This window comes from Ceratotherium simum, chromosome 11 (genome assembly GCF_057802395.1).
Source record: "Ceratotherium simum simum isolate JZ-2026a chromosome 11, ASM5780239v1, whole genome shotgun sequence".
Lineage (NCBI taxonomy): Eukaryota > Metazoa > Chordata > Mammalia > Perissodactyla > Rhinocerotidae > Ceratotherium > Ceratotherium simum.
In genome coordinates this window covers 12,224,010-12,248,630 of record NC_141910.1, presented here as the reverse complement: position 1 = coordinate 12,248,630, position 24,621 = coordinate 12,224,010, and the positions used below count along the sequence as shown (strand labels likewise).

The window sequence follows — 24,621 nt, the reverse complement described above, 5'->3', positions numbered from 1 at the left end:
AAGGAGAAGCCTTGTGGGTTCTATTGCTGGATATTTTAAATAGATAGAGAGAGATAGCACCTGAGAGGGAGGGGACTATGTCAGAGAAGCTAAGTCAACCTACAGAATATATATGTAGCTGAGAGAGGGAGGAAGAAGATAGAGGAACTGGGACTGGGGATGGAGACAGAGTTTTAGTTTGCGTGTGTGTGTGTGTGTGTGTGTGTGTGTGTGTGTTTGTATGTGTGTGTGAAAGACTCTTGGAACAGCTCCAGGTTAGATATAACTGAGGAATGGATGAAGAAAATTTGAGAAATGTCACTGTGGGTAATGAACTATTTCTTCTCTGGTGTTCTTTGAAAGCACAAATAAAGTAATTTTAAAATTACTTTTTGGCCTCTGGATAGTGCTTCTTTATATACCATTTATGCAGAGACTAAACCCTATGGGGCCACTAGATTTGTTAGGGTTACAAATAGATGAATACATTGATGCTTAGAGAGAATAAGTATGTTGCCTAAGGTCATACAGTTGGGAAATAATGAAGCTGTCAGAAACCTAGGGCCATCTGATTCCAAAACCCATGCTTTCAATGGACAATACAAATTACATTTTACCACAACAGATTAGAAAATTGCCTTGCCTTGCCTCCCAAAATAGAGAGGTAACAAAGGGAGAATTTCTACTCTGAACCTAAATTTGACTAAAGCTGAGGAATTAGTTGGTAAAATGGAGAAGTGCTAGAAATGCCAGAAGAAGGCAACCATGTTATCCTGGAGTCTGGGGAGTCAAATTTATCTCATAGACTTTAACCCAAATCATAAGATCATATATGTAAAAAACTAATTGAAATATGCTTTTCTCTAAAATTAAATAGAGCACACAAAGGTGTAATGATAAATACAGGAATCCAGCAAGGCCTCATTGCGGAAGCGTCATTTGAGCCGAGTCTTTCAGGGTGAGGTAGGATTTGAACATAGGGGGATAGAAGAAGGGACAATATGAACAAAGCCTCAAAGGTGGGGCAATTTAAAGTTTGTATATTAATTTGGTTGAAGTGTATGGTACATGAAGGGGAATAATGGGAGACAAGGCTGGAGTTTGAATACTTGGCTAAGGAATATGGACTTTAAAGTGTAACCACTAGAAAGCCACAAAATATCTTTAAGCTGTAGAGTGGCAGGATCAGTGCTGTTTCAAGAAGATTAATCTGGTGGCAGTATGTAACACGAATTGGGAAGGGGAAATCCTAAAGGCATTGAGACAGTTAAGAAATTATTGCAATATTAAAGGAAAGAGGTAAAAAGGGCCTGAGCTAGGACAGTGATAATAGGAATGGAGAGGAGAAGATACATGCAATAGATGCTGTGGGGACAGAAATGCAAGGCTTAAGTCACTGGGTACTGGCACCATGGAAAAACATGTGATAGTCAGGGGAACACTTCAAGAAGATTAATCTGGTCTAATGAGCAAGGCAAATTAGAAGCGAGAGAGATTGGAGGTAGGAAAGCCAGTTAGGAGTTTACTGAAGAAGTCTTGGTGAGAACAGGCGGTGGGAACGGGAAGGAAAGAACAGTTACATCTCATGCTTGGAGAAGAAAAATGATCTGACTTGTGATGAAGTGGGTGAAAAGGGTGAAAAGGCTGGAAGCGACTGAGGTTTCAAGCCTCGGTGAGTAGACAAGGGTGGTGCTGCTATTAACAGAAAGACAGAAGTCAGAATGAGAAGTTAGAGGGAGGGGAAACACCACAATGAGAAAGAGAGGGCAAGAGAGGTACACAGGAGCTGACAAGATCAGATTTTAAAAGAACATATGAAAAAGGTACAAAAGAAATACAAAACCAAGGATGGAGTTCAAGAAGTGCTGAAAACTTGTAAAAATAGGGTCAGGAAGGTTAAAACTTAAATAATCTTGTCACATAGTAGATACTCCAAAAATATGTGTTGTTGAATGAATGAACTGAGGCTTGTGCAATTCTTCCCTCTACAACACACTGCCCTTCAGGCTTTTTGCTGCTTGGAGAACATATCATGTGAAAAGCAAGAAGGAGGAGCCATTCAAACACTATTTTCCCTCTCTCTTTTCCCGAAAAGGAGAGTGGTCTTTCATTGGGATGAGGTGGAACAACCACAGAGTGGAGAGAATGGTAGCACAAGATGGGTGAGGAGCTGTTACAAGTACCTAGTCACTGTTAAGTGAATTCAAGTTGAGTGAAGTACACAAGCAAGAGTGTTAAGTGAAAGGAGAATTAGTCTCAGTGTTGGAGTCTGTATTTATCTGGCTACATCTGGAGAAGGGAATTTAGCAAAGAAGTTAAAAACATGGGCTTTGTAGTCAACAGAAGTTGGTTTAAATTCTGACTTGGCCACTTCGGTAGCTGTGTGACCTCTGGTAAGTTACTTGATCTCTTTAGACGTCAGTCTTCTCTATCTGTAAAAATAGAGACAACAATCCCTATCTCACAGATTTATTGAGGATTAAATGAGGTAAAGAATGTGAAATACTTGATTAAGTGACTAGTACTTAGTAAATGCTCAAAAAATGAGTATCTATTAGTATGGGTCATCCATATACTTGTGAGTCTCTGTGAGAGAGGAGTGATAAAGAGGTCTCTTTGCCCTTCTGTTCCTGGCACATAGTGCTCAATTAATATTTGGTGAATAAATAAATAAATATAGATTCTCAAACCCCGAGTTCAGAGGTAGGGAGATTCTAATCTTATGTATGTAATCCAGGATGGAAGAAAATACTCTTTCTCAACCTTATTTTTAACGGCTTCAAAATATTTCACGGTTAGGCTGAATTACAGTTCTTGTAACCTTTCCCCTACTTTGATTTAACTATTCCTCTATTTAGGACATTTAGGTTGTTTCCAATTTTGTTTACCATTGTAAATAACACTGAGATGAACATGCTGGTACCCATATCTTTGCTTCCTTTTCTGATTGTTTTCTTGGGCTACATTCCCAGCAATGGAATTAAAGTATTGAAGGGTATCACTTTCTAGAATGTTTACACTCCCTCTAGCAGTGTATTACAATGGCAATGTCTGTTTAAAATATCACGTACTATAAGAACGTTTTGAAGCCACTTGAGAGAAATTCCTCCCGAGTGATGTAGCATTTCTGAGATTCTGAGGAATTGGGTGGAGTAAATAGTAAATTGGGCTGCTGGGCTTTAATGGACAGAACGTGTCTGTTGTCTCTGCTCTGCAAAGACAGGAGATGGGTGTTCTTCAGATAGGAAACAGGAACTCAGTGGGTGGACCTAAAAGGGAGTGTGGGCTTTGAAACAGGAAAAAAGTCTGCTTCTGATAGTGAAAGAGACACACTGCTGTGCTGTCTGATCACCCATACCCTACTAGGTCAAACTGCTATTCATTATCCACTTAGCAGTGATACCCGTCCATGGACTATATTTGCAGTTGTTTTATTTTGCTTTCTAAATATATTACTGTTTCATGTATGTGCTCTTTTAGTTTTTCCATTTCAGGAAATGGCATCCACTTGTTTAAATCAGAAACTAGGCAGTTATTTGATACTTTCCCCTTCTTCACTTCCTATGTCCAATCCTTCATCAAGTTCTGACTCTCTCTCTAAAGTATTTCTCTAATGGGTTTACCTTTCTCATTTTGACTTCCAAAATTCTAGTCCAAGCCACCATCATCTCTTGCCTAGACTACTGCAGTGCCCTCCTACCTCATTTTCTTGTTTCCATTCTTGCTTCTGCCAGTTCGTTTCCAAATTTTGGTGCAAGTAATCTTTTAAAAACTTAAATAGATGATGTCATTTCTCATGATTTCTTTCCGTACTTAAAATAAAGTCCACGGTCCTTACTTTGGCCTATAAAGCTTTGCATGATTTGACCCCTCCTCACTTCTCCAACCCCACCTTCTGGCTCTCTCTCCCTTGCTCTCTTTGTTTCAGTCACAATGGCCTTTCTGTTCTGGATTCTTCTCTCATCTCCTTCCAGCCTTAGGGTCTTTGCACTTCCCCTGAACCTGGAATGCTCTTCCTGCCTTGCTTCACCTGTCCAGTTCCCGTTCATCTGGCAGGTCTCAGTTTAAATGTCACTTTCACAGACAGGCTCTCTTATAGCAGCCTCTTCTTTTCCTTCATAAACTTCTCAAATTAAGAATATATATATTTAATTCTGTCTCTTCCATTAGAGAGTAAGTTTCTTGAGGCCACAGATAGTGTCTTTTACGTTAACACTAAATATCTAGGGCTTAGCACAATGTCTGGCACAGACTAGGCACCCTTCATTTAAATGAACCATAATGTCTAGCATAGTTTTAGGAAGAAAATAGGTTTAAAATATAGTGCTTATGGGAAATTCCCAGTTACCATTTAAATGTACAAAATCGGGGATTTTCAAATTTAGTGTCGTATAACTGAATTCAAGAATTATTCTCTATAACACAAAACCAACAAAGGCAAGTCATATTTAGTCCACATTCAGAGTATTTCCAGTTTTTTCCTGTCCTCTTGAGGATTGGGACAGGTTTGGGATCAGGGCAGGATTAAGTCAGCTGCTTTTCTGTGGTTGGTACTTAACACTCTTCCTCTTCCTCACCTGGGGACATGTGTACTCACCAGCAGGCTGTGACACAAAGCATGGAAATGCTGCTGATTTGTCTCCAGCTCATCCCAGTCCAGCTGCCAACAGCTTGTGGGTCTGAGGATGAATGGGAGTCCATACGTCAGTGACTCGCAGACCCCACTGGATTTTAGAGCCCTGGGAAGAGACAATGGCAGTGAAAGTCTTCTTAGTGATATCCAGACTCTCAACCCAGATCCACTTAAATTCAGCTTAAGTCTAAGACACTATTGTGAAATCCTTTAAGTTAGGGCCTGTGAATTATTCATCCTAGTATGGCCAGTACCCAGCAAGGTCTCTGGCACACAGCACATTCTCAAAGACTGTTAATCAATGAATGAAGCAGCCATCATGAGGACTCAAGACTCTAATGGATATTTCTTGTCCTGAGCTCATTCCATTCCAAGTGGCTTCCCTGGGGACACTTCATAATACCCCTGCTACAGCAACCATATAACACAATATTATGCTAACCATCTGCATCCCAGTCCTGGCTCTTTTGTGGTGAGGCATGGACAGAGGATGCATCTAAGAAGAGCATGCATTTAACAAGGTTCCCAGCAGCATCCATAGTCACAAAGCCATGGACAAGCTTACTCATATATCTGTGCATGGCACTGTGATAGTAACCAGGAAGCAGTAAAAGTGACCTTTGCCATAATTGCTAATTCTACCTTAGACTTGGCTCTCCTAGAAGCAGGAATTCTAGTACTTAGAGAAATGGGAGGGCAGGGATAGATCCTATGTACCACTTGCTCCTTGAAGGTCAGATCTCTGTCCCAATGCTTAAACACAATAGGTATTCAGTAAACATTTACTGAATGGATAAACACCTTTCTGTTGATCTTGTTTTTCTCTGCATTCAGAGACTTTCTGGATTTCCAATCCTCATCCAGACCTCAGAATGTCTTACTGAGGCACATCTTCCACCATCTGCTCATTCATCTCCACATGAGCAGCCTGACCTTGCTCTTTCATGCCCATATCTGAAGTTGCTGCTTTGGAACTGACTCCCGCCTGCCTGACACCTGGGGAGGCCCTCTATCTCTGGACTTTCTAGCCATGGAACCAGTAACAAATAAGCACTGGCATGGATTGCAGAGGTTCCCTTGGACCATACTTGATCACCCGGAGTTTGTAACGAGAGGCTGATGACTGAGAAGCCATTTGGTAGAGTGTGCTGAAGTCTCCTTTGGGGTCATCCACTCTCAAGGAGCCATCAGCTGTGCCAGGGAGCAGGGATGGGCTGAGAAGTCGCTCTTGGAGATCACATTTCAGGCACACTACAATAAAAATGGCATTGGGGGACAGATTGTTTGTCAAAAGTCACCTCAGGATATATGATTAAGAGACAACATCTGCCACCCATTCCACCTCCACCAGGCAAGTAAGGGTTGGGAGGAGGCAGAGGAGTGGAAAGAGGAAAGTAGGATTGGTTTGGGAAGGCAGAGCAGGTCTGGAACCTACAGAATTGCTCTACACAATAGGTAACTTCTTTTTTGGGTCTGACAGGATTTTTACTTGTTTTACTTCTGGGATGGCTGAGCAATTGCCTCATAGTGAGAGATCTGGCTTGTGACCCAGTCTAGGAGGAACATGTGTCCTTGGTGGAGGAGGCAGCTAACACTACAATATGCACAGGCCCTTTGCTAATCACAGAAGGAAATCTTGCCTCTGCTGCTTCCCTGTGGCTAAGCTTTGGCAAGACTACAGTGCAGAAGGAAGAGTAGGAAAGCAGAAGTCAGGCAGTCAGCTGACAGCTACTGTTTTTCTGTGGGGTCTTCTAAGGACATTTGGCGGTGGGGGGGGATAAGTTCCTGAAATAGTTATTTTTTAATTCTCCAAAGAAACCAAAGTATAGAACCTTTTGGGCCTTGGGGCACCACCGTGGCACCAGAGAACAGTTCTGAGGGGGCTTCAACTAGGTATGCATTATTCATCAAGGTACTATACTCTTCTGTGTTAAGCTTCTGCTCCAGCAGGTATGTTCACATGCCACAGTGTACAATGTTCTGGTGCACTAGGCTTGAGTCCTTGATATTACAGAGGTTTTCAATAAAATGTATGCAGGGTTTGAACACTGTTACCAAACTTATGTATATGTGAATGTTCAGTACTTGTGAGAAGGCTAGCAGTTGATGTTAGTGATTTGTGAAATGACTGTGCTAACTATAACATGAGGTAAAAACAAAAGTAGAAATAATGTAGAGGAAAAAAAAAAGGATGGCAGAATAGATGTCAGATCCAGCTGGCCCTCCTGGGCCCATCAATCAGACCTAGACATTAATTCTGGGTGAGATGGCTGTTGGCCTGGTGTGTCCCAGCGCCCAGGAAGTCAGTAGGAGGGACTTTGCCTAAGACTCCAGCTTCCCTTCATTCCTTCGAAGCCTGACTTCTCCATTGTGGGGTCCCTGGGCTTTAGAACTGGACAGCTGTGTTCATCTGGCTGAGGCTCTTAAATCTGGTTGCAATAAGAATCAATTAGGGAACTTGAAAAGATACCGATATCTGGGCCCTACCTCAAACTAATGAAATTGGGATCTTGGGGGAAAAAGCCCAGATATTGGCATTTAAAAAAATTCCTCGTGTAATTCTTATTGCAGCCAGGGCTGATAACTATGGGAATAGTTGTCTCAGCAGAGAGTTCCAAAGCTGGGAAAGCTGTTTTAGCAGGGCTCGAGCCTAGAACAAGGTATCCTTTTCACCTCCCAGAACCTAGGTGCAGAGGTGGTAGATGCCAACCCAAGAAATGAGAAAAGACACTTATCTGAAGCTGACTGTGCCCTCTGTCCACTAGGAGGCCTCTGAGGGAAGCATCTAGAGAGGAGGTGAAGGGCCCTAGGCAGCTACAGAAGCAGGTGGTGTAGTTAGAAGAACCTTATAAGGAGGAGTCAGAGTGAACATCTGAGGAGCAGTCCTCAGAAGATTCTACAGTAGGAGAGCTCAGGGGTTTCGTTTGTTTTGTTTCATTTTTTGTAGTGAGCCACATTTCCAGAAATCCACATGTGCGGCAATGCATCAGCTTTTTAAACAATGGATAACTGCAGTATGGTCTTTATTGTGGTTGTATAAACTCTCAGGTGGGTCATACTTACCCCAGAGGGGCCTGCTTTCCCCAGACCTCATTCTAACTGTGTCTGAGCATCTGGATTCCAGTGAAGTCCTCCCCAGCAGAAGAGCTGAGGAGTCTAGATCTAAGTTCCTCCATGCACCCTGAAGACCTGTGGACTTCTGAAAAATTGTTACAGGTAGAGCGAAACATTACGGCTCTGACCTTGGTGCTGAAAGCCATGGAAAGAGGGAGGGCAAAGCAGAGAAATTCTTGACAGTACCATGGGCAAGTGCTGTGCAATAGTGGAAGAAAGGCTGGTTGCAAGTTCCTGGCTTTTGAGCCCCCCAGCCTTCCTAATAAGAGAAGTGAATCTCTATCCTCTTTGTTCAGAATTACCCAGCATGAGGCAGGTTGTGTAGTAGGTAAGGGTTCTGAAAGCAGATAGATCTGGGTTTGATGAATGTCTTCTGAGCTGAGAGTAGTCAAATGTACAAAATATGGATTTCTAATCCTAAGGGTTAAGAGCAGGCTCTGGAGTTGTCTGGCTTCAAATTCTGGTTCTGCTATTAATTTTCTTTCAGCCCTGGGAAAATGTTTAATTTCTCTAAGTCTCAGTTTTCTCATCTGTAAAACAGGGACCATATTGTATTTAATTGATTCTAAGACACATTTTTTTTTCACGTACTAATATCTCTAGATGTGTCTTACAATTGCCATTGGCCAGGCAGATACTCTTAAACTTTACTTACTATTCTAACCTAAAACAACTCTCTCAGTAAGGATAAAATAATATTTCTAAGTGATAAGAAAGCATTGTGTCATATTTAACTGGCAGTGTTTTTCTTTCTTAGTGGTACATAAGATAATGGTGTATCTTATAATTGATAGCATCTTAGAGCCAGTGACATATGGTAACATTACCTGTCTCATGATATTGTGTGAAGATGAAATGGGATAATGCAAGGAAAAGAGTTAACATAATGCTTAGGGGAAAATAGAAAAGAAATGAATTCCAGAGGGTCGGACAGGGAGCCATTGGTATTATCAGCCTTGGACAAAAGGGGTGGAAAGGATGTCCTGGAAAGAAGATTTTACACACAAAGGAAAGACAGATTAAAATCAAAGTAAGTTGTCAAAGGCATCCCAGGCCTTAGGTTGAAATAGGGGGTGTGTGTAGGGGATGGATAAAGACCTGAATATCCCCAGAAATAAAGGACCAAGATGTGTCTTCCCCTTTGGGGTTGGGAGTCTGTACCCATTTCTCTCATTGAACTCCCATCCCTAAAGTGGAAGACACACCCTTGTCCTTTCCCTTTGGAGCCGGGCCGTAAGGAGTCAGTTTTTCCAAGCTCAGTGTGGCTGACTATACTGATGGGCCCATTTGCAAGCCCTGCTACCCTGGGTCCTGAGCCAACCTTCAGAGACGATGGAGACTAGAAATGGCCTTATCCCTACTATCTAGTGGGACCTAGAATGAAGTACAGTAGTCCCCTCTTATTCGTGGTTTTGCTTTCTACAGTTTCAGTTACCCCTGGTCAACCTTGGTCTGAAAATATCAAATGAAAAATTCCAGGGGGCCAGTGCCGTGGCTTAGCGGTTAAGTGCGTATGCTCCCCTACTGGCGGCCTGGGTTCAGACCCCCGGCATGCACTGCCGTACCACTTGTCCGGCCAAGCTGAGGCAGTGTCCCACATACAGCAACTAGAAGGATGTGCAACTATGACATACAACTATCTACTGGGGCTTTGGGGAGAAAAAGGGAAAAAAAGGAGAAGGATTGGCAATAGATGTTAGCTCAGGGCCAGTCTTCCTCAGCAAAAAGAGGAGGATTGGCATGGATGTTAGCTCAGGGCTGATCTTCCTCAAAAAAAAAAAAGTTCCAGAAGCAAACAATTCATAAGTTTTAAACTGCCCACCATTTTGAGTAGTGTGATCAAATCTCTCTCCACCCTGCTCCATCCTGCCCGGGATGTGAATCATCCCTTTGTCCAGTATACCCACACTGTATATGCTACCCACCCTTTAGTCTCTTAGTAGCTGTCTCAGTTATCTGATTGACTACTGTGGTATCACAGTGCTTGTGTTCAAGTAACTCTTATTTTACTTAACAGCCCCAAAGCACAAGAGCAGTGATGCTGGCAATTCGGATATGTCAGAGAAAAGTTATTGTTGTTAATCTCTTACTGTGCTAATTTATAAATTAAGCTTTATCATAGGTATGTACGTATACGAAAAAACATAGTATATATAAAGTTTGGTACTATCTTTGGTTTCAGGCATCCATTTGGGGTCTTGGAACATATTCCCCGTGGATAAGGGGGGACTACTGTATCACTGCCAGCCAGAACAACCTCTAGGACCTTGTTGGCATGCCCAGAACTCTGGATTGATCTCTCGGTCTTCATAATTTCCAGAATATGCTTTGTGAACGTGGTCTTGGGCCACTAGTTGTCCCCTCTGGGGCCTGCCTCTGGAGTTGCTTTAGTTCCCTGCAATATGGTGTCTCCTTACCAGAAGACCTCTATTTAATTTTGATGTAGTCTTGGTTCTTTTCCTCTACTCACAGGCCCTGTTGACACTGATGGGGTACCGGCATGCCTCAAATTATAATGTCAATAATATCTACCACATTAAAAATGAAAAACTTGAGAAAAATATATGATTCATTATGCTCTTATGTAGTATAGCTGTTGCCCTATAATTGAGATGCCTAAATCTTTGCCCCTAAACTAACTGTCCTTTGCTGTCTGGGCTTAATTATGTTCAGTTTTCTAACTGTGGTCACTTTTTTAGAAATTCTTTTCTCACTCTTCATGCTTACACTGGACAGCTTGTATTCTGATGCCTTACCAATCTAGAGTTCTAATCCTAGACTAGGCTAATCATGGCCCAAATAATATGTCTTTTGGGGGGGGTGTACTTGGATTATCTCTGGCTCTGGAAATGTTGCTGAAAGCCCGTGAAGGAAGAAGAAGATGGATATATTCTTGGTCTGTTCCACTATTATGTAGCCAGGCTTTGAAGAAAATCTCCATGCTGACAATATCATTGTCTATAGTCTGAAGGTCAATGTCAGTTCCCAGGATAGAACTCTCTGCAGAAGAAAGGGAAATAGTGTTAAACTATTTAGTTCTTTAACTGTAAATTTTGAAAAATATAAAATTTTAAATGCACCCATTTTTTGACATCAATTCTACCTGTAGATATCTAGCCTAGAGACATTCTTGCATAGTACACAAAGAGACATATGTGAAGATGTTTAGTATAGCATTGTTGTAATAACACATAATCAAAACCCCAGAGAGGAAGCAATTCAAATGCTCATCAATGGGGAATGTTTAAATAAATTATGGCATACTCAAACTATGGAGTATTATGCAGCGGTTAACAAACAAAGTAAAGCTAAATGTACTGACACGGAAAGCCAGGAGATAGTAAGTGAATAAAGAAAGTTGTAGAACAGATGTATAGTATGAGTCCATTTATACGAAAATAAAACTATTGGCCTAAGTACATACATACGTATGTAAATGCATTTCACAAAGGTCAGGAAGTCTACCACCAAGCTGTGAACAGTGGACAGGAGTGGAAATGGGGTGGAGTTCTGAAATACATTCCCTTTTTATTATTCACACTTTTATACTGTTTGGATTTTATTGTAATCATGTATTACTTGTATTTAAAAAACATTCTAGAATACAAAAACAGCAAAAAAATAATACAGCAGTGCAAGTTAAATACTTAGTTAACAAGGGGGACTTCAGCTTTATGTTGTTTCACAGCGAAAATATATTCAATTATTACTTCTGTTATAAAAAATAAATTTTAAAAAGACTAAAAGCAAAAAAAACGATGAACTCCTGGGCTCCACCTTCTGACACATATCATACAAGTTTGTCATTGGCATGCTGTATCTCACAAGTGTGATTAGCAGCCAAGAAGACAAGGATGGGCTGGTGGAATGTGATTTGATTCCAACTCCGAATGAATGGAGCTGGGTAGGTGGGGTAATGAGGCTTTGCGGGTCTACATCCTGCTTCAGGCAACACTAGCTCAAGAATTGGGGTCTGGGTCTGCAGGTAAAGCTGGTCAATAAGAGCCAAATATAAGGTGGTAGAGGAAGCACAGAGAGGGGAAATGAGGCATGAGCTGGAATCCCGACTTTTTTCCCCTAGCCATGAGGGATTCTCTGAAATACTTTTACAAAGGGCCTCAGAAAAGCCAGTTGCTCCAATGAATTAACTTCTGTGTATGACTCATGAACTCCAGGGAGAAGGCTGGTTTATTTCTAGAACGACATTCCTGAGGACAAGTCTGCAGAGGTAGCAGACTCTCCACAGGGAACAAAGGGCTTCAGTCCAACGTGTTGGTACCCACACAGGGGAGGTGTGGTGAGATTTGGATGACTTCACGTCATATTTAACGACTTATTCTGTGCCTGAAAAGGAGCACCAAATGCATTTCTCTTTGACCAGTATGTTTAAAATTCTACTGTCTTCCGTGAATAGTTATGAGGATTCATTAGTTAATTAGTTATTTCATTCATTCCATCAGGCAGTAATATTTATTATGTGCTACATAGACGATGACATACCATACAGGTACAAAGACATATGATGATACTCTTTGCCCTTAAGGAGTTTATAAAGCAACATTCTTCTTCTTTTTTTCCGAAAAGAAAATTTATTGCAGTTATAAAAAGAACATTACGGGCCCAGTTCATGGTCTAGTGGTTAAGGGGCTTCGGCAGCCTGGGTTCACAGGTTCCGATCCCAGGTGTGGACCTACACTACTCGTCCGCCATGCTGTGGTGGTGGCCCACATACAAAATAGAGGAGGACCGGCACAGATGTTAGCTCTGGGCTAATCTTCTTCAAGCAAAAAAAAAAAAAAAAAAAAAAAGAAAAAAAAAAAGAGGAAGATTGGCAACAGATGTTAGCTCAGGGTGAATCTTCCTCAGAAAAAAAATAAAAATAAAAAGAACATTATTCTTGACAACTCCGCCTTACACTCTCATCTGCCCCATAATGTTTTAGGGTACTACAATGACAAACATGAAGTCATTGTCAAAGAAACGTTCCTCATAAGCAAAGGGAAACATTCTTTTCAATAGTGTGAATCTTATTTTGTCACAGGCAAAACAAGAGGTAATTTAATTTTTCTGAGCCAGGCCTTCAACTTAAATAACAAGTACGGAAATGACTGAACAGCTTCTCTTCAGGGAGGCAAAACAGTTATTAAAGCATAAGGAGGCAGAACTAAAGAAATGGAATTAAGCAAAGGATCTCGGAAAGTAGAGAGGATAATATTGTTTAGAGTTCAAACAACAGAATTTTTTTTTTTATCTTTTTTTTTTGTGAGGAAGATCAGCCCTGAGCTAACATCCATGCTAATCCTCCTCTTTTTGCTGAGGAAGACCGGCTCTGAGCTAACATCTATTGCCAATCCTCCTCCTTTTTTTCCCCAAAGCCCCAGTAGATAGTTGTATGTCATAGTTGCACATCCTTCTAGTTGCTGCATGTGGGACGTGGCCTCAGCATGGCTGGAGGAGCCGTGTGTCGGTGCGCGCCCAGATCCGAACCCGGACTGTCAGTAGTGGAGCGCGCGCACTTAACCGCTAAGCCACGGGGCCGGCCCTAAACAACAGAATTTTGAAGAAAAGAAAAAAGTATTTCTTTTTTTCTCCCCAAGAAAAGGGCAGAAGATTAGAAACTTCTCCCATGGGCAGTATATGGGGACAATAGCCAAGTTATCTCCCATCAAGAACCTGGACATAAGAAAAATAAGGATTTTTTCAGATAGTTACACTATAAAATCAACACAGAGTGGTGAGGTCGATGAAAAATAGTTACGTTAAGAAGGGTGAATGGCTTCCTGACCAGAGCGAGATTTAGCTGGAGCCTGTGGATGGTACTGGCTTATCCAAAGAATGAATGTGTCCATTAGAAGGGGAGAGGGTGGCCAGAAATGGAGGACAGAGAAGGGCAGCAATAGGGGCACCCCCTGGCAGTGCCCATCTGAGCATGGCTCAGAGGAGAGGGCCTGCTGGCTCAGTGATGTGTGCCAATGGCAGGATGTGTTTGTCAAGTCTCTGCTCTTCTTGGTGATTATGGTAGTTATCGTTCTCCCTCTAAAATATTCTGGCTTATACTTTGGTCTTGAGCTTGATAGGGTGAGTCTATCTCTGAGAGGGTGCTGACAAAATCCACTTTCTGATCCTGCAAAGCTGAAGAAGCAAGCCTGAAACACGGCACCTCCATGCAGGAAAATGCCAGTCTTCCCTGCAGATACCTCATCAACGTTCCTGAAGTTCTTTCCAACCTCTTAACCTACAGGTTCTTGGGAGAGCCACAGAGCAGAGCTTCTTCCTTTGAGAAAGTTCTCACGTAGTCTCCATAGAGACGCTGTGCTTCAGGTTTGAGTCCTCAATTTTGCAGGCTCAGAAAGAGTGAGCAGCCTCTCAGGAAGAATCAGATTATCCAAGCTAAAGACTAATATGTAAAACCAGAACACTCTAGAGGGAGAATTTCTTTTCCATTTTCTCTGTCACTGGTCCAGGCATTCATTTCCTTGTGCCTGGATCATGGCAGTAGCCTCTTAGCTGTCCCATCAAACTCTGTTCCTTCCCCTCCAGTACTTCTTACATACTACCACCAGTTAATTTTTCTAAAACATGGCTTCATCAGATCCCTCCTTTGCTAAAGAGCACATACTGCCTTCCTGCTGTCATCTTCTTTATTCCCCTCACTCACCCTGTACCACTGAGTACTACTCATTATTCCTCAAATACTCCACCCTTCCCTTCTCCTGTGATGGCTCCTAAGATTCCTCCCCATCTCTACCTGTTGCGATCCCATAGTCCCATCCCCCATCCCCTAGCTCAGTAGCCTGCATAGAGCTGAAGCTTAGCAAAGGCCTGCTGAGTTAAACAATTGTTCCCTCCTCCTCAGCTCTCATTAGCTTTTCCTGTAACTCTTCTGCTTCATCTAAGTTAGTCTCTTTGCCACATGACTTCCTTCCTTCCTTAGTGCTTTTATTACTCTGTCAATCCCTGGCCTGCCCCTCCCCCAGAATTTAGCTCAGAACTGACTTTGCCCAGGAAGTTATGCTTAATTATATCCTCCCTTATTTGGCTTTAATCAGCACCCCTGGGGTATCTGTGGGCTCCATTTGGGCAATACTAATTACAATTGTTAATTTGTTTCTTCTGAAAGGTGTTCTTCTCTTCTATGAGTTTATGAAAGGTGGTGGGATGTAGTGAGTGGAAAGATCGGAGTTTGAATCATGACTTGAAAGTTTTCAGCTGGGTGACTTTGGGCTGAGTGGGGACAGTACAACCTATTTCATAGTTATAGTGAGGAGTAAGAAATGATATGATTATCTATGAATGACATGCACTAAGTCCAACAGATGGCATTTTCTTTTTTTTTTTGGTGAGGAACATTAGCCCTGATCTAATCTGTTGCTGATCCTCTTCTTTTTTTTGTGTGTGTGTGTGAGGAAGATTGGCCCTGGGCTAACATCCCATGCCCATCTTCCTCTACTTTATATGTGGGACACCTGCCACAGCATGGCTTGATAAGCCGTGGGTAGGTCCGCACCCAGGATCCAAACCTGTGAACCCCGGGCCGACGAAGTGGAGCACCTGAACTTAACCACTATGCCACCAGGCCAGCCCCCAACAAATGGTATTTTCTTCCTTTTCTCTCATCAACAAAATGATTTGCTCTTAGAGGACAAGAATGTGCTCTCCTGTTTTTAACCTTTTTTTCCCATCACTTACCTGGGAGAATGCTTTCTCCCCACTATCAACATAGACATAGCTAAGAACACCAACACCTCGTACTGTGTTCCTCACAAACACAACTAAAGGTGCTAAACCTGGGTGATGAGGAGGGGACTTCTCACTTCTCCGATGTTCAAGAGCAGCTTCACACTGACTGGCGAGCACGGCACTGGTTACTGGACACTGAATGAGATGGGTTCCGTTAAGAGTACGAAATAGAAAGGGTACTGGAGGGAGGGTGCGGCTCAGAGCTGGGGGTTTTGACATGGGAGGAAGGCCTGGTTCGCTGCAGCCTAGGCTGCAGTCAGCATTCACATTCAGTTTTTGGACTTACCCTGCCCCCCTGTGGCCACAAGCAGTGACATCCTTCACTGAATTCTTTTTAAGCTTTTCTGGAAGGGCCACAATAATGGGAAAAACTAAGAAAGCCAAGTGATTGAAAATAAGGTAATGCCTAAAGCAGTCCTTCTCAGACGTCAATCCTAAAGCAGGGTTACAAAGTGGAAATGAGTTTAAAACGGGAGAATTTAACACTTTAACACACATACATACACATATGATGGCTGTATTTCTCTCTTGACTTAGAATGTCTAAAGTAGAGGCCCAGGAAAATGGTGCTCCTGCCCAGTCCTGCACATCCTCCCCAGTCCCACAAAGTCCTTGACCTATAGGCCAGACCTGTTCTTTTCCGAATGACCCTCATATGGCCTGTCCTTGGGCATCACGGATGGGCTTCAGGGGTTCTGGGGACCCCCTGAAATTGTATACAATTTCATCTGTATGTGTGTAGGTGTATTCCAGGCAGGTGGAGGAGCTGGACAGGCCCTTAGCTTATCTGACTCTCAAAAGAGCGCTGTGACCCCACAAAGGTCAGGAACCACTATAGAAACCACAGAATTGTAGTAGGCTCAGTTTACAATCAGTGCTGTCTACTATCTGAATACAGGAGTAGCTACAGAATGTTAACAAATAGGGTAAGTAATCAGAGTGCACAAAGTTTGCTCAGGAACAACTATGCAGAGTCATTCAACTACTGTCTTTAAATCAACAACGACATGAGGATAATCTCACAACGTTGGGGGCAGTCCAGCTTGTCTTTCTGGGCTCATTTGCCTCATTTGTGAGGTGATGCTTGGACCCTGGGGACAAGGAGAAGCCCTTTGAAAGGAGGTGGCTGGGATAGTGGTGGTTATGGCAGTGTGGGATCTGCAGAGGAGTGAGTGCAGGACTGACTTGGTGGTAGCCATCTTGCTGGGGCCCAATCTACAAGAGAGGTTAAAGCATCACTAGAACTGTAATGAGGTAGAGAAAATTTATTTCCCAGAAGTCTTCTCAGGAAGAGTACTGTTGTCATTCATTCATTCATTCACTTATTCATTCATTCATTCTTTCGATTTGTCATTCAAATAATTATTTATTTAGTGCCTTCCATGAGCCAGGCACTGATTGGTGTCAACAATGAAAGGGACAAATTCTTTGCTTTCGTTGCTTACATTCTAGTGGGAGAACAGACAATATACAAACAATTAATACAGAAAACAATTACAGATAATGATAGATACTGTGAAGAAAAATAAAGCAGGATAAGGGTGGGTGTGTGTGTGTGTGTGTGTGTGTGTGTGAACTTTCAGCTTGGCTGGCTAGAGAGGTATTCTTTAAGAAGGTGATAGTTGAGGAGAGACTTGAATGAAGTGAAGGAGTGAGTCATGAAAACTTTTGTGGGAAGATTGTTTCTTACAGAGGGATCAGGAAGTTCAAAGATATTTTTTTTTTTTTTTTTTTGGTGAGGAAGATCAGCCCTGAGCTAACATCCATGCTAATCTTCCTCTTTTTTGCTGAGCAAGACCGGCTCTGAGCTAACATCTATTGCCAATCCTCCTCCTTTTTTTTTCCCCCAAAGCCCCAGTAGATAGTTGTATGTCATAGCTGCACATCCTTCTAGTTGCTGTATGTGGGACGCGGCCTCAGCATGGCCGGAGAAGTGGTGCATTGGTGCGCGCCCGGGGTCCGAACCTAGGCTGCCAGTAGCGGAGTGCGCGCACTTAACCGCTAAGCCACGGGGCCGGCCCCTCAAAGATCTTGAAGTGGGAATAAGCTTGGTATGTTGGAGGAATGGCAAGAAGGCTGAAGAAGAATAAGGGAAGAAGTGAGGACTAGCTGATAAGCTGCTGGGTGAAGGGTGAGAACCCCAAAGGAACACACTCCTGTAACAACAGGTAGTCACTACTCTTGCTTCTAAGAAGGGTGGGTTCCATTACTGCAAGGTTTAGGTTCTGCTTAGGGAGGTGTACAAGATGGGGGAACAGCAGAGCCAGCACTCCTTTCCTTTCTCTTTCTCTTTGCAGCTCTTGGCTCCTAAACAATAGTTGAATTTGTATTTTAAAAATACTTGTTTGCTGGTGTGCCAAACTCTTAGCTTGTGTGGGATGCCCACATGTCTCAGCTCAGCCCTCCCACACATGCTCTCCTGTTCTGTGGTGGTAGTGGGCAGTGGTGGAAGGAAAGAAGAGGAATCTGGGAGTCCCACGAGCAGAGTTCCCGCAGAGACCCTGCAGCTTGTAGTGTACATGCCTCTTTCTCAGCCCTAGTCAGCTACCCAAGGAGTTCTATGGTAGACGGTCAAGCTGGTGCAGCCTAAGGTGGGCTAAAAAAAGTCTCCACTGTTAACCAAAAAATGAAATACTAGTGATTCACAACGGATGCTTTACATCATTAGTGACAAACTAGGGAACGATAGGCCCCTCTAGCTCTGGGACAGGTCCTAACCTAATTTCAAATGTAATATTTCAGACCTTAGTAAGCAGATGAATTAGGAAAGAAAATATTTCCAGAGTAATTACTTTGGCTGGGAGAGTAATATTTTTAGAATCTCTTTTTCTCAAGCCTGTGTGTTTCTAAGGGGGCAGAAGCCTGTGACTGGAGGTGGGGACTGCCCTATGGGAGAAGCTGCACTGCGTCCCTACACTTCTGGAACCATGGGAGCAATCCTGGGTGACAGAAGCTGACAGTATTCCCTGCCAGCCGATCCTGCTTTGAGTTGCATGACTTGCCTTGTCCTGGGCCAGCCCGAGCAGAAAGCAGATCTTGCAGATGCAGGAAAGGAGGGTCTTGGTTAGGGAAGGGTGTGTGTATGCCTGTGGGCACGAGATTAGCACCTTATCCACCTCTGAAACCTTGTGCACTAGCACAGTGTCTGGCATACGACAGGAAATCAGTAAATGCTGCACTGCACAGAAAAAACTAATTCTAGCCAGCCTGCTGCTTACTTTGTCTGTGACCTTAGACTAGTCACTTCATCTCTCTAAGCTCAATTTCTCCATCTGCAAAATGGGAATGACAATAATACCTAGACTTAGGGTTCATTTGAGTATAAAATGATGAGACTTGAAAGGACTTTGTAGTCTTTAAAGCATCATGCAACTACAAGGGATGGCAGACTAGAAAGCTGCCTCCCCACTGTCTACATCGTGAACACTTTAGTCACTAAAAGCCAGTGCCACTTCTTTCTTTCTTTTTTTGGTGACATTTTTCTCTTCAATAAAGTATATGATCCAAGTTGTAAGACAATATATTTTTTCTGTGGATCTCAATAGCTCTATTTTCATTTTATTGGAAAAAAAATGCAACTCACGTGCAAAAGAGGTTGATCGCTACCGATTGAGCTATACCAAAGTCTAAAGCATAGTTTGACTTGGGATGCACTAAATTAGAAGGTATTTAAAAAGTATTCTTTTTCTGCACAAACTAATTTACATATTCTGTAAACAAAAAAGCATTTAATGTAAATTTGAAAAGCTGATTAGGAAAAAGTATTTTTACAGGCAGGGGAGGGGAGCAGAGAAATGAGTTATTTAGGAGGTTTGAGTGAAGAGGAAGTGGGGCTAGGAAGGCAATAAATCTATTGGTATGGCCCTGAGAACTAGACCAAGGAGCTTTGCCTCCTTAATGCCCAAGGGAACTGAGTGAAAGATCTACTCTGAGGTGAAAACAAAAGGAGGAGGAACCAAGAAAGAATATGACTTACTGGGGAGCTAGGTAGAGTAAGGAAAAGTTTAAGAAAGCTACTGGAATGAAAGAAAGTCCTAAAACATGTCCTAAATAACAAAAAAAATCTAGATAGACTGTGTAACAACTTTGTGATTCTGTATATGTGTTTGCATTTCTATATTGTTGGAGGTGTATCTTCAGGGTATTGGATTCCTAGAAATGGGAATGGTGAGTCAAAAGTAAACACGTATAGAGCCAGCCCTAATGGCCTAGTGGTTAAAGTTTGGTGCACTCCACTTTGGCTGCCTGGGTTCGGTTCCTGGGTCTACTACGTCTGTCAGTAGCCAAGCTGCGGCAGCGGCTCACATAGAAGAACTAGAAGACCTCACAACTAAAATATACAACTATGTACTGGGGCTTTGGGGAGAAAAAAAAAAGAGAGGAAGATTGGCAACAGATGTTAGCTCAGAGTGAATCTTTCCCAGCAAAAAAAAAAAAGAAAAGTAAACGTGTATGTAGTCTAATTTGATATTGCCAAATTCCCCTCCCAAAGAGTTGGACCATTGTGCATTCTACCAGAAACGTGTGGAAGTGTAGCCTCACCAACAGAATGTGTTGTCATACTTTTTCACTTTTGCATATCTAACAGGTGAGAAGTGGTATGTTGGTGTAGTCTTAATTTTTATTTCTCTAATTATGAATAAAGTTGATCACATTTTCATATGTTTAAGGAATATTTAAAATATTTCTTGAATTATCTGTTCATGTCTTTTGTTCATTTTTTTATAGGGTTTTGGTCTTTTTTTCCCTCAAATTTTAAGTGTTCTTTATATGTTAGAAATATTAGCCTTGGAGGAAGGTGGGCACAGATGTTAGCTCAGGGCCAGTCTTCCTCAGCAAAAAAAAGGGGGAGGATTGGCAGATGTTAGCACAGGGCTGATCTCCTCACATAAAAAAAAAAAGAGAGAAATATTAGCCGTTTTTTCTCCCCTGAGATAAAAATTGCAAATACTTTTTCCCACTTTTTCAGTTGTGTTTTGACTTTGTTTATGGTGCTTTTTTGCCATGCTTAAGATTTTTATTTTTATGTAGTTAATTAAATCAATCAATATTTTCTTTATTGTATGTGGATTTTGAGTCATAGGTAGAAAACCTTTCCCTATGCTGAGATTATAAAGAATTCGTCAATGTTTTGTTTTACTACTTTTTAAATATCATTCTTTACATTTAGGTTCTGGTCCATTTGGAATATTTTCTAGATGGTTACCTAGTTGTCCCAGCACCTTTTTCAACAAGTCCATCTTTGCCCTAGTGATTTGAGATGCCACCTTTATCCAATGCTAAATTTGTATCTGTACTTGTTTCTATTCTGGCCCCTATCAATCTTTGTACTGTGCTAACTAGTACTCTAGTGCTAGGCATATGATGGGGCTGATTTAAGATAGAGAAGTGGCCAGGTTGTCCCAAGGTTGGGTGGGAGCAACACAAGTCATTTGTCAAGTAAAGCAGGGGTGTGTGTGTCTCTGAGTGTTAGAGGATGAGGGGAAGAGAAGAGGAGGAGAGAAGAGTTGGGATTTAATCAGAAGAACTTCCTTTAAATCATATCTCCTAAAGACAGAGAGAGAAATGATGGAGAGCTTGAGCTTATTGACCTGAATAGAAGATAGAAGAGGAGGTAAAAAGAGAGAACCAAACTGATCAAGAGTGAATAAGGGTCTTCCAGTCTGGTTAAGTTCCAGTATCTAACAAATAAATCTTTCTGTAAATGACGGCTACAAACTCTGGATAATATATTTAAAAAACCAACTACCAGAGGCCTCTGGAGACTGAACACAGGTAGATGGAGAGGAGTTGAAACTTGGAGTAAGTGACCAGCAAGGAATGAGTGCCTCATTTTTTTGCACCTTTGCCCTGACTGAGGGTGGCCTCAGTCACAGCAGAAAGGCCTCTGTCTTTCACTGGCATTACCAGGGGAAGGAGCCTGGGGCAACCAGAGCCTCCAGAGAGTGAGGAAGAAATCCAGGAAAGGAGAGAGCCAGAGCCAGAGACCCTAAATTATGTATTTAAACTCAGTCCAGGCACCTAGCTGACCCTAGGTAGGACAAACTGAAAGCAACCCATAGTTTAGGCTTAAAGAGCAGAACTGAGATTTGGGTGAGGGGTCCACTGCAGGCCATAACAGGTTGCAGTTTGAGTCTAACAAAGTTAACTGTCTGCCAAAACAAACACTTTTCAGAGTAATATAATAGAATCCAGAGTCTCTGTAACATAACATTCACAAAATACAATTCAAATATTTTTGGCATACAAAGAGTCAGAAAATGTGACCCACTCAAAGGAAAATACAATCAATAGAGGCAAACCTCAAGATGACAAAGATGTTAGATTTATCAGACAAGGACTTTAAAGCAGCATAATTATAATTATGCTCAATGAGGAATGGAAAATATGTTCATAATGAATGAAAAGATAGGAAATATCAACAGAGAAATAGAAGATATAAAAAAGAACCAAATGGAAATGTTAGAACTGAAAAATATAATATCTGAACAAAAAAATTCACCACATGGGCTTAATAGCAGAATGGAGATGAGAGATGAGAGTCACTGAATTTAAGATAGATCAATAGAGATCATCTAATCTGAAGAAGAGAAAGAAAAAAATTTGGACAAAACAAAACAAACACACAAACAAAAAACCACAGAGCCTTAGGGAACTGTGGAACAATTTGACAAGATTTACCATGGGATATATAACGTAATCCCTAGAGAAGCCACTGAAAAGTAATATGAGGAAATATAGCTAAATGACAATAGATAAATTAAAATAGAATAATAAAAATATTTAATAATCTAAAAGAAAGTGGGAGAGCAGGGAAAAGATGAACAGAAACCAGAGAGGACAAACAAAAAATAAAATGGTAGACCTAAATTCAACCATATCAATACTTATAGTAAATGTTAATGGACTATACACTCCAAATAAAAGGCAGAGATTAGAAGAATGGATAAAAAGCAAGACCCAAATATATACTGTCTATAAGAGGTACACTTTAAGTATAAAGACACAAATGGGTTGAAAGTAAATGGATGGGAAAAGATGAACCATAAACACAGTAAGACCCAAGAGAAATAAAAACATATGTCCACACAAACATTTGTGTAAGGATATTTGTAGCAGCTTTAGTCACAACAGTCAAAAACAGGAAACAAACAACCAAAATGTCCACTAACGGTTGAATGGTTAAACAAAATGTAGCATATTCATACAATATAATACTACTCGGCAGTAAAAAGAAACTAACTTCTGATATAAACAGCATGGATGAGTCTCAAAATCTGATTGAAAAAAGTCAGACATAAAAGAAGTGTATACTGTATGATTCCATTTATATAAAATGCAAACTAATCTGCAAACAAAAAACAGGTCAGTAGTATATGCTGGGGACCAAGAGAGGGATGGAGTGTAAAGGGCAAAAGGAATCTTGTGCAGATGATGGAAATATTCTGTATCTTGATTGTGGTGATGATTTGTGGGCACATACAACTGTCCAAACTGTTTGAATGGTACACTTTGAATGGATGTAACTTACAGTATATAGATTATTCCTCAATAAAGTTGGTGAAGAAAATTTTTAAAAAATCCCAATTTTCAAATAACTTTAGATTTTCTGTTGAACTCTAAAAAAAATTCTTGAACTCAATTTTTAAAAAGAGAAGAGTTGCCATTTTTCTGAAACCATGGCTTCCATTAATGAAATAAAGAAATGTCTCTATTAAAAATCTTTAGGTAATAAATATAACAGTGGTTCTAATTTAGTCTTAACACCACAGGGAAATAACTTTAATGCAGTTATCAAAGATAAACTCAATGAACAGCTGCTTTTCTGGTCTATTTTCTAAGACACTGAAAGGGGAAAAATCAACATGTTGAATCTGACAATTGCACTGAAGCCTGAAGCATAGAGGAGGGGTTTTTTTGTTTCTGGACTCCTTTAGGAAGCAATGAATCTTTATCTTCTATGTTTGAGTTGTTAACATTTGGTGTTTCCTGAGAACCCATATGGATAAAATACCTTTCCAAAAGAGCTTAACATCGATCCCTGGCCAAGTCTAGGAGGAAATATTAAACAGATGGTTTGTGAGCACTTAGAAAGGGAACCTGATATCCTTGTGTATGAGGCTGAGACATGTAGGCTAGTTGACAGCATCATTAGGATGATTTGTAACCAGCTGAATGACTTACATAGCCAACTCGTGCAGACTGCTGTCAACCTGGACAGGTGCCCTCTGGATGCCAAAGTGCATTGATCACAGTGAACATTTTAGTTTTGGCATATTTATTACTTAGCCATTCTTTAGAAAGCTATTATAAAATTTTTATTATGTGCAAATGAATACATGCAACACATGTAAGCTATGAAGCATAATAGCACAATGAATACTCATGAATCCTTTATTCAACTTCAGATGTAGAACATCATAAATACTATCAATACTACTGAGATATCTGTATGCTTTTCCCTGATCTTCTCCAAGGGAAACCGTGCCAAACTGAATTCTTTTTTTTATCATTCCATTCCTTTTAAAAGTAGTTTTATTATTTTAAGCACTTTATTATTTTAGTTTTGCTTGAGCTTTATAAAGAGGTATCATATTGTATATATCTTTGGTTATCTGCTTTTTTCTCAATATTGAGAAGATTCATCCACATTGTTCTATGTAGCTGTGGTTCATTCACTTTCATAACTGTATGATATTCCACTTTGTGAATATACCTTATAATATTTATTCATGCCTCATTCAGTGGACATTTGAATGGTTTCTAATTTTTGGCTTTTTGAATAATGTCAACATTCACATTATTCTACATGTCTTTAGGTGCACATTTGTAAAAGTTTTTATGAAGACCTTCTCCTAGGAATGGAATTGCTGGATTACAGGGTATTGTGAATGTTACCCTACAACAAAATGACAAGTTGCATACCAATTTACATTCTTTCTATCAGTGTATAAGAGTTTCTATTGTCAACATTATAGTGAGACAATTTTTTGCAAACCAATGGGCACAAAATGGTATGTCATTGTTTTAATTTGTATTTCCCCAATTACTAATGAGGGTGAGAATTTTTGTTATGTTTGTTTGCCACCGAGATTTCTTCCTCTGTGAAATGCCTATTCACATCTTTTGCTCATTTCAAAACTGGCCTGTCTTTT

At 41.1% G+C, this 24,621-nt stretch overlaps 1 protein-coding gene across 3 annotated transcripts in view; it reads right to left on the bottom strand.

Annotated features, from left to right (window-relative positions):
* M1AP (meiosis 1 associated protein) overlaps positions 1–24,621 on the bottom strand; it is an 83,711-nt gene that overhangs the window by 12,666 nt on the left and 46,424 nt on the right. For 2 of the 3 annotated variants that reach the window (XM_087436526.1, XM_014792713.2), the window contains exons 4-6: positions 10,553–10,726; positions 5,701–5,863; positions 4,577–4,718 (exon numbers count right to left, since the gene is read on the bottom strand). In XM_087436526.1, the coding sequence (XP_087292652.1) occupies positions 4,577–4,718; positions 5,701–5,863; positions 10,553–10,726 (479 nt within the window). The remainder of the gene's footprint in view (positions 1–4,576; positions 4,719–5,700; positions 5,864–10,552; positions 10,727–24,621) is intronic. The other variant, XM_087436527.1, reaches the window with a different exon arrangement.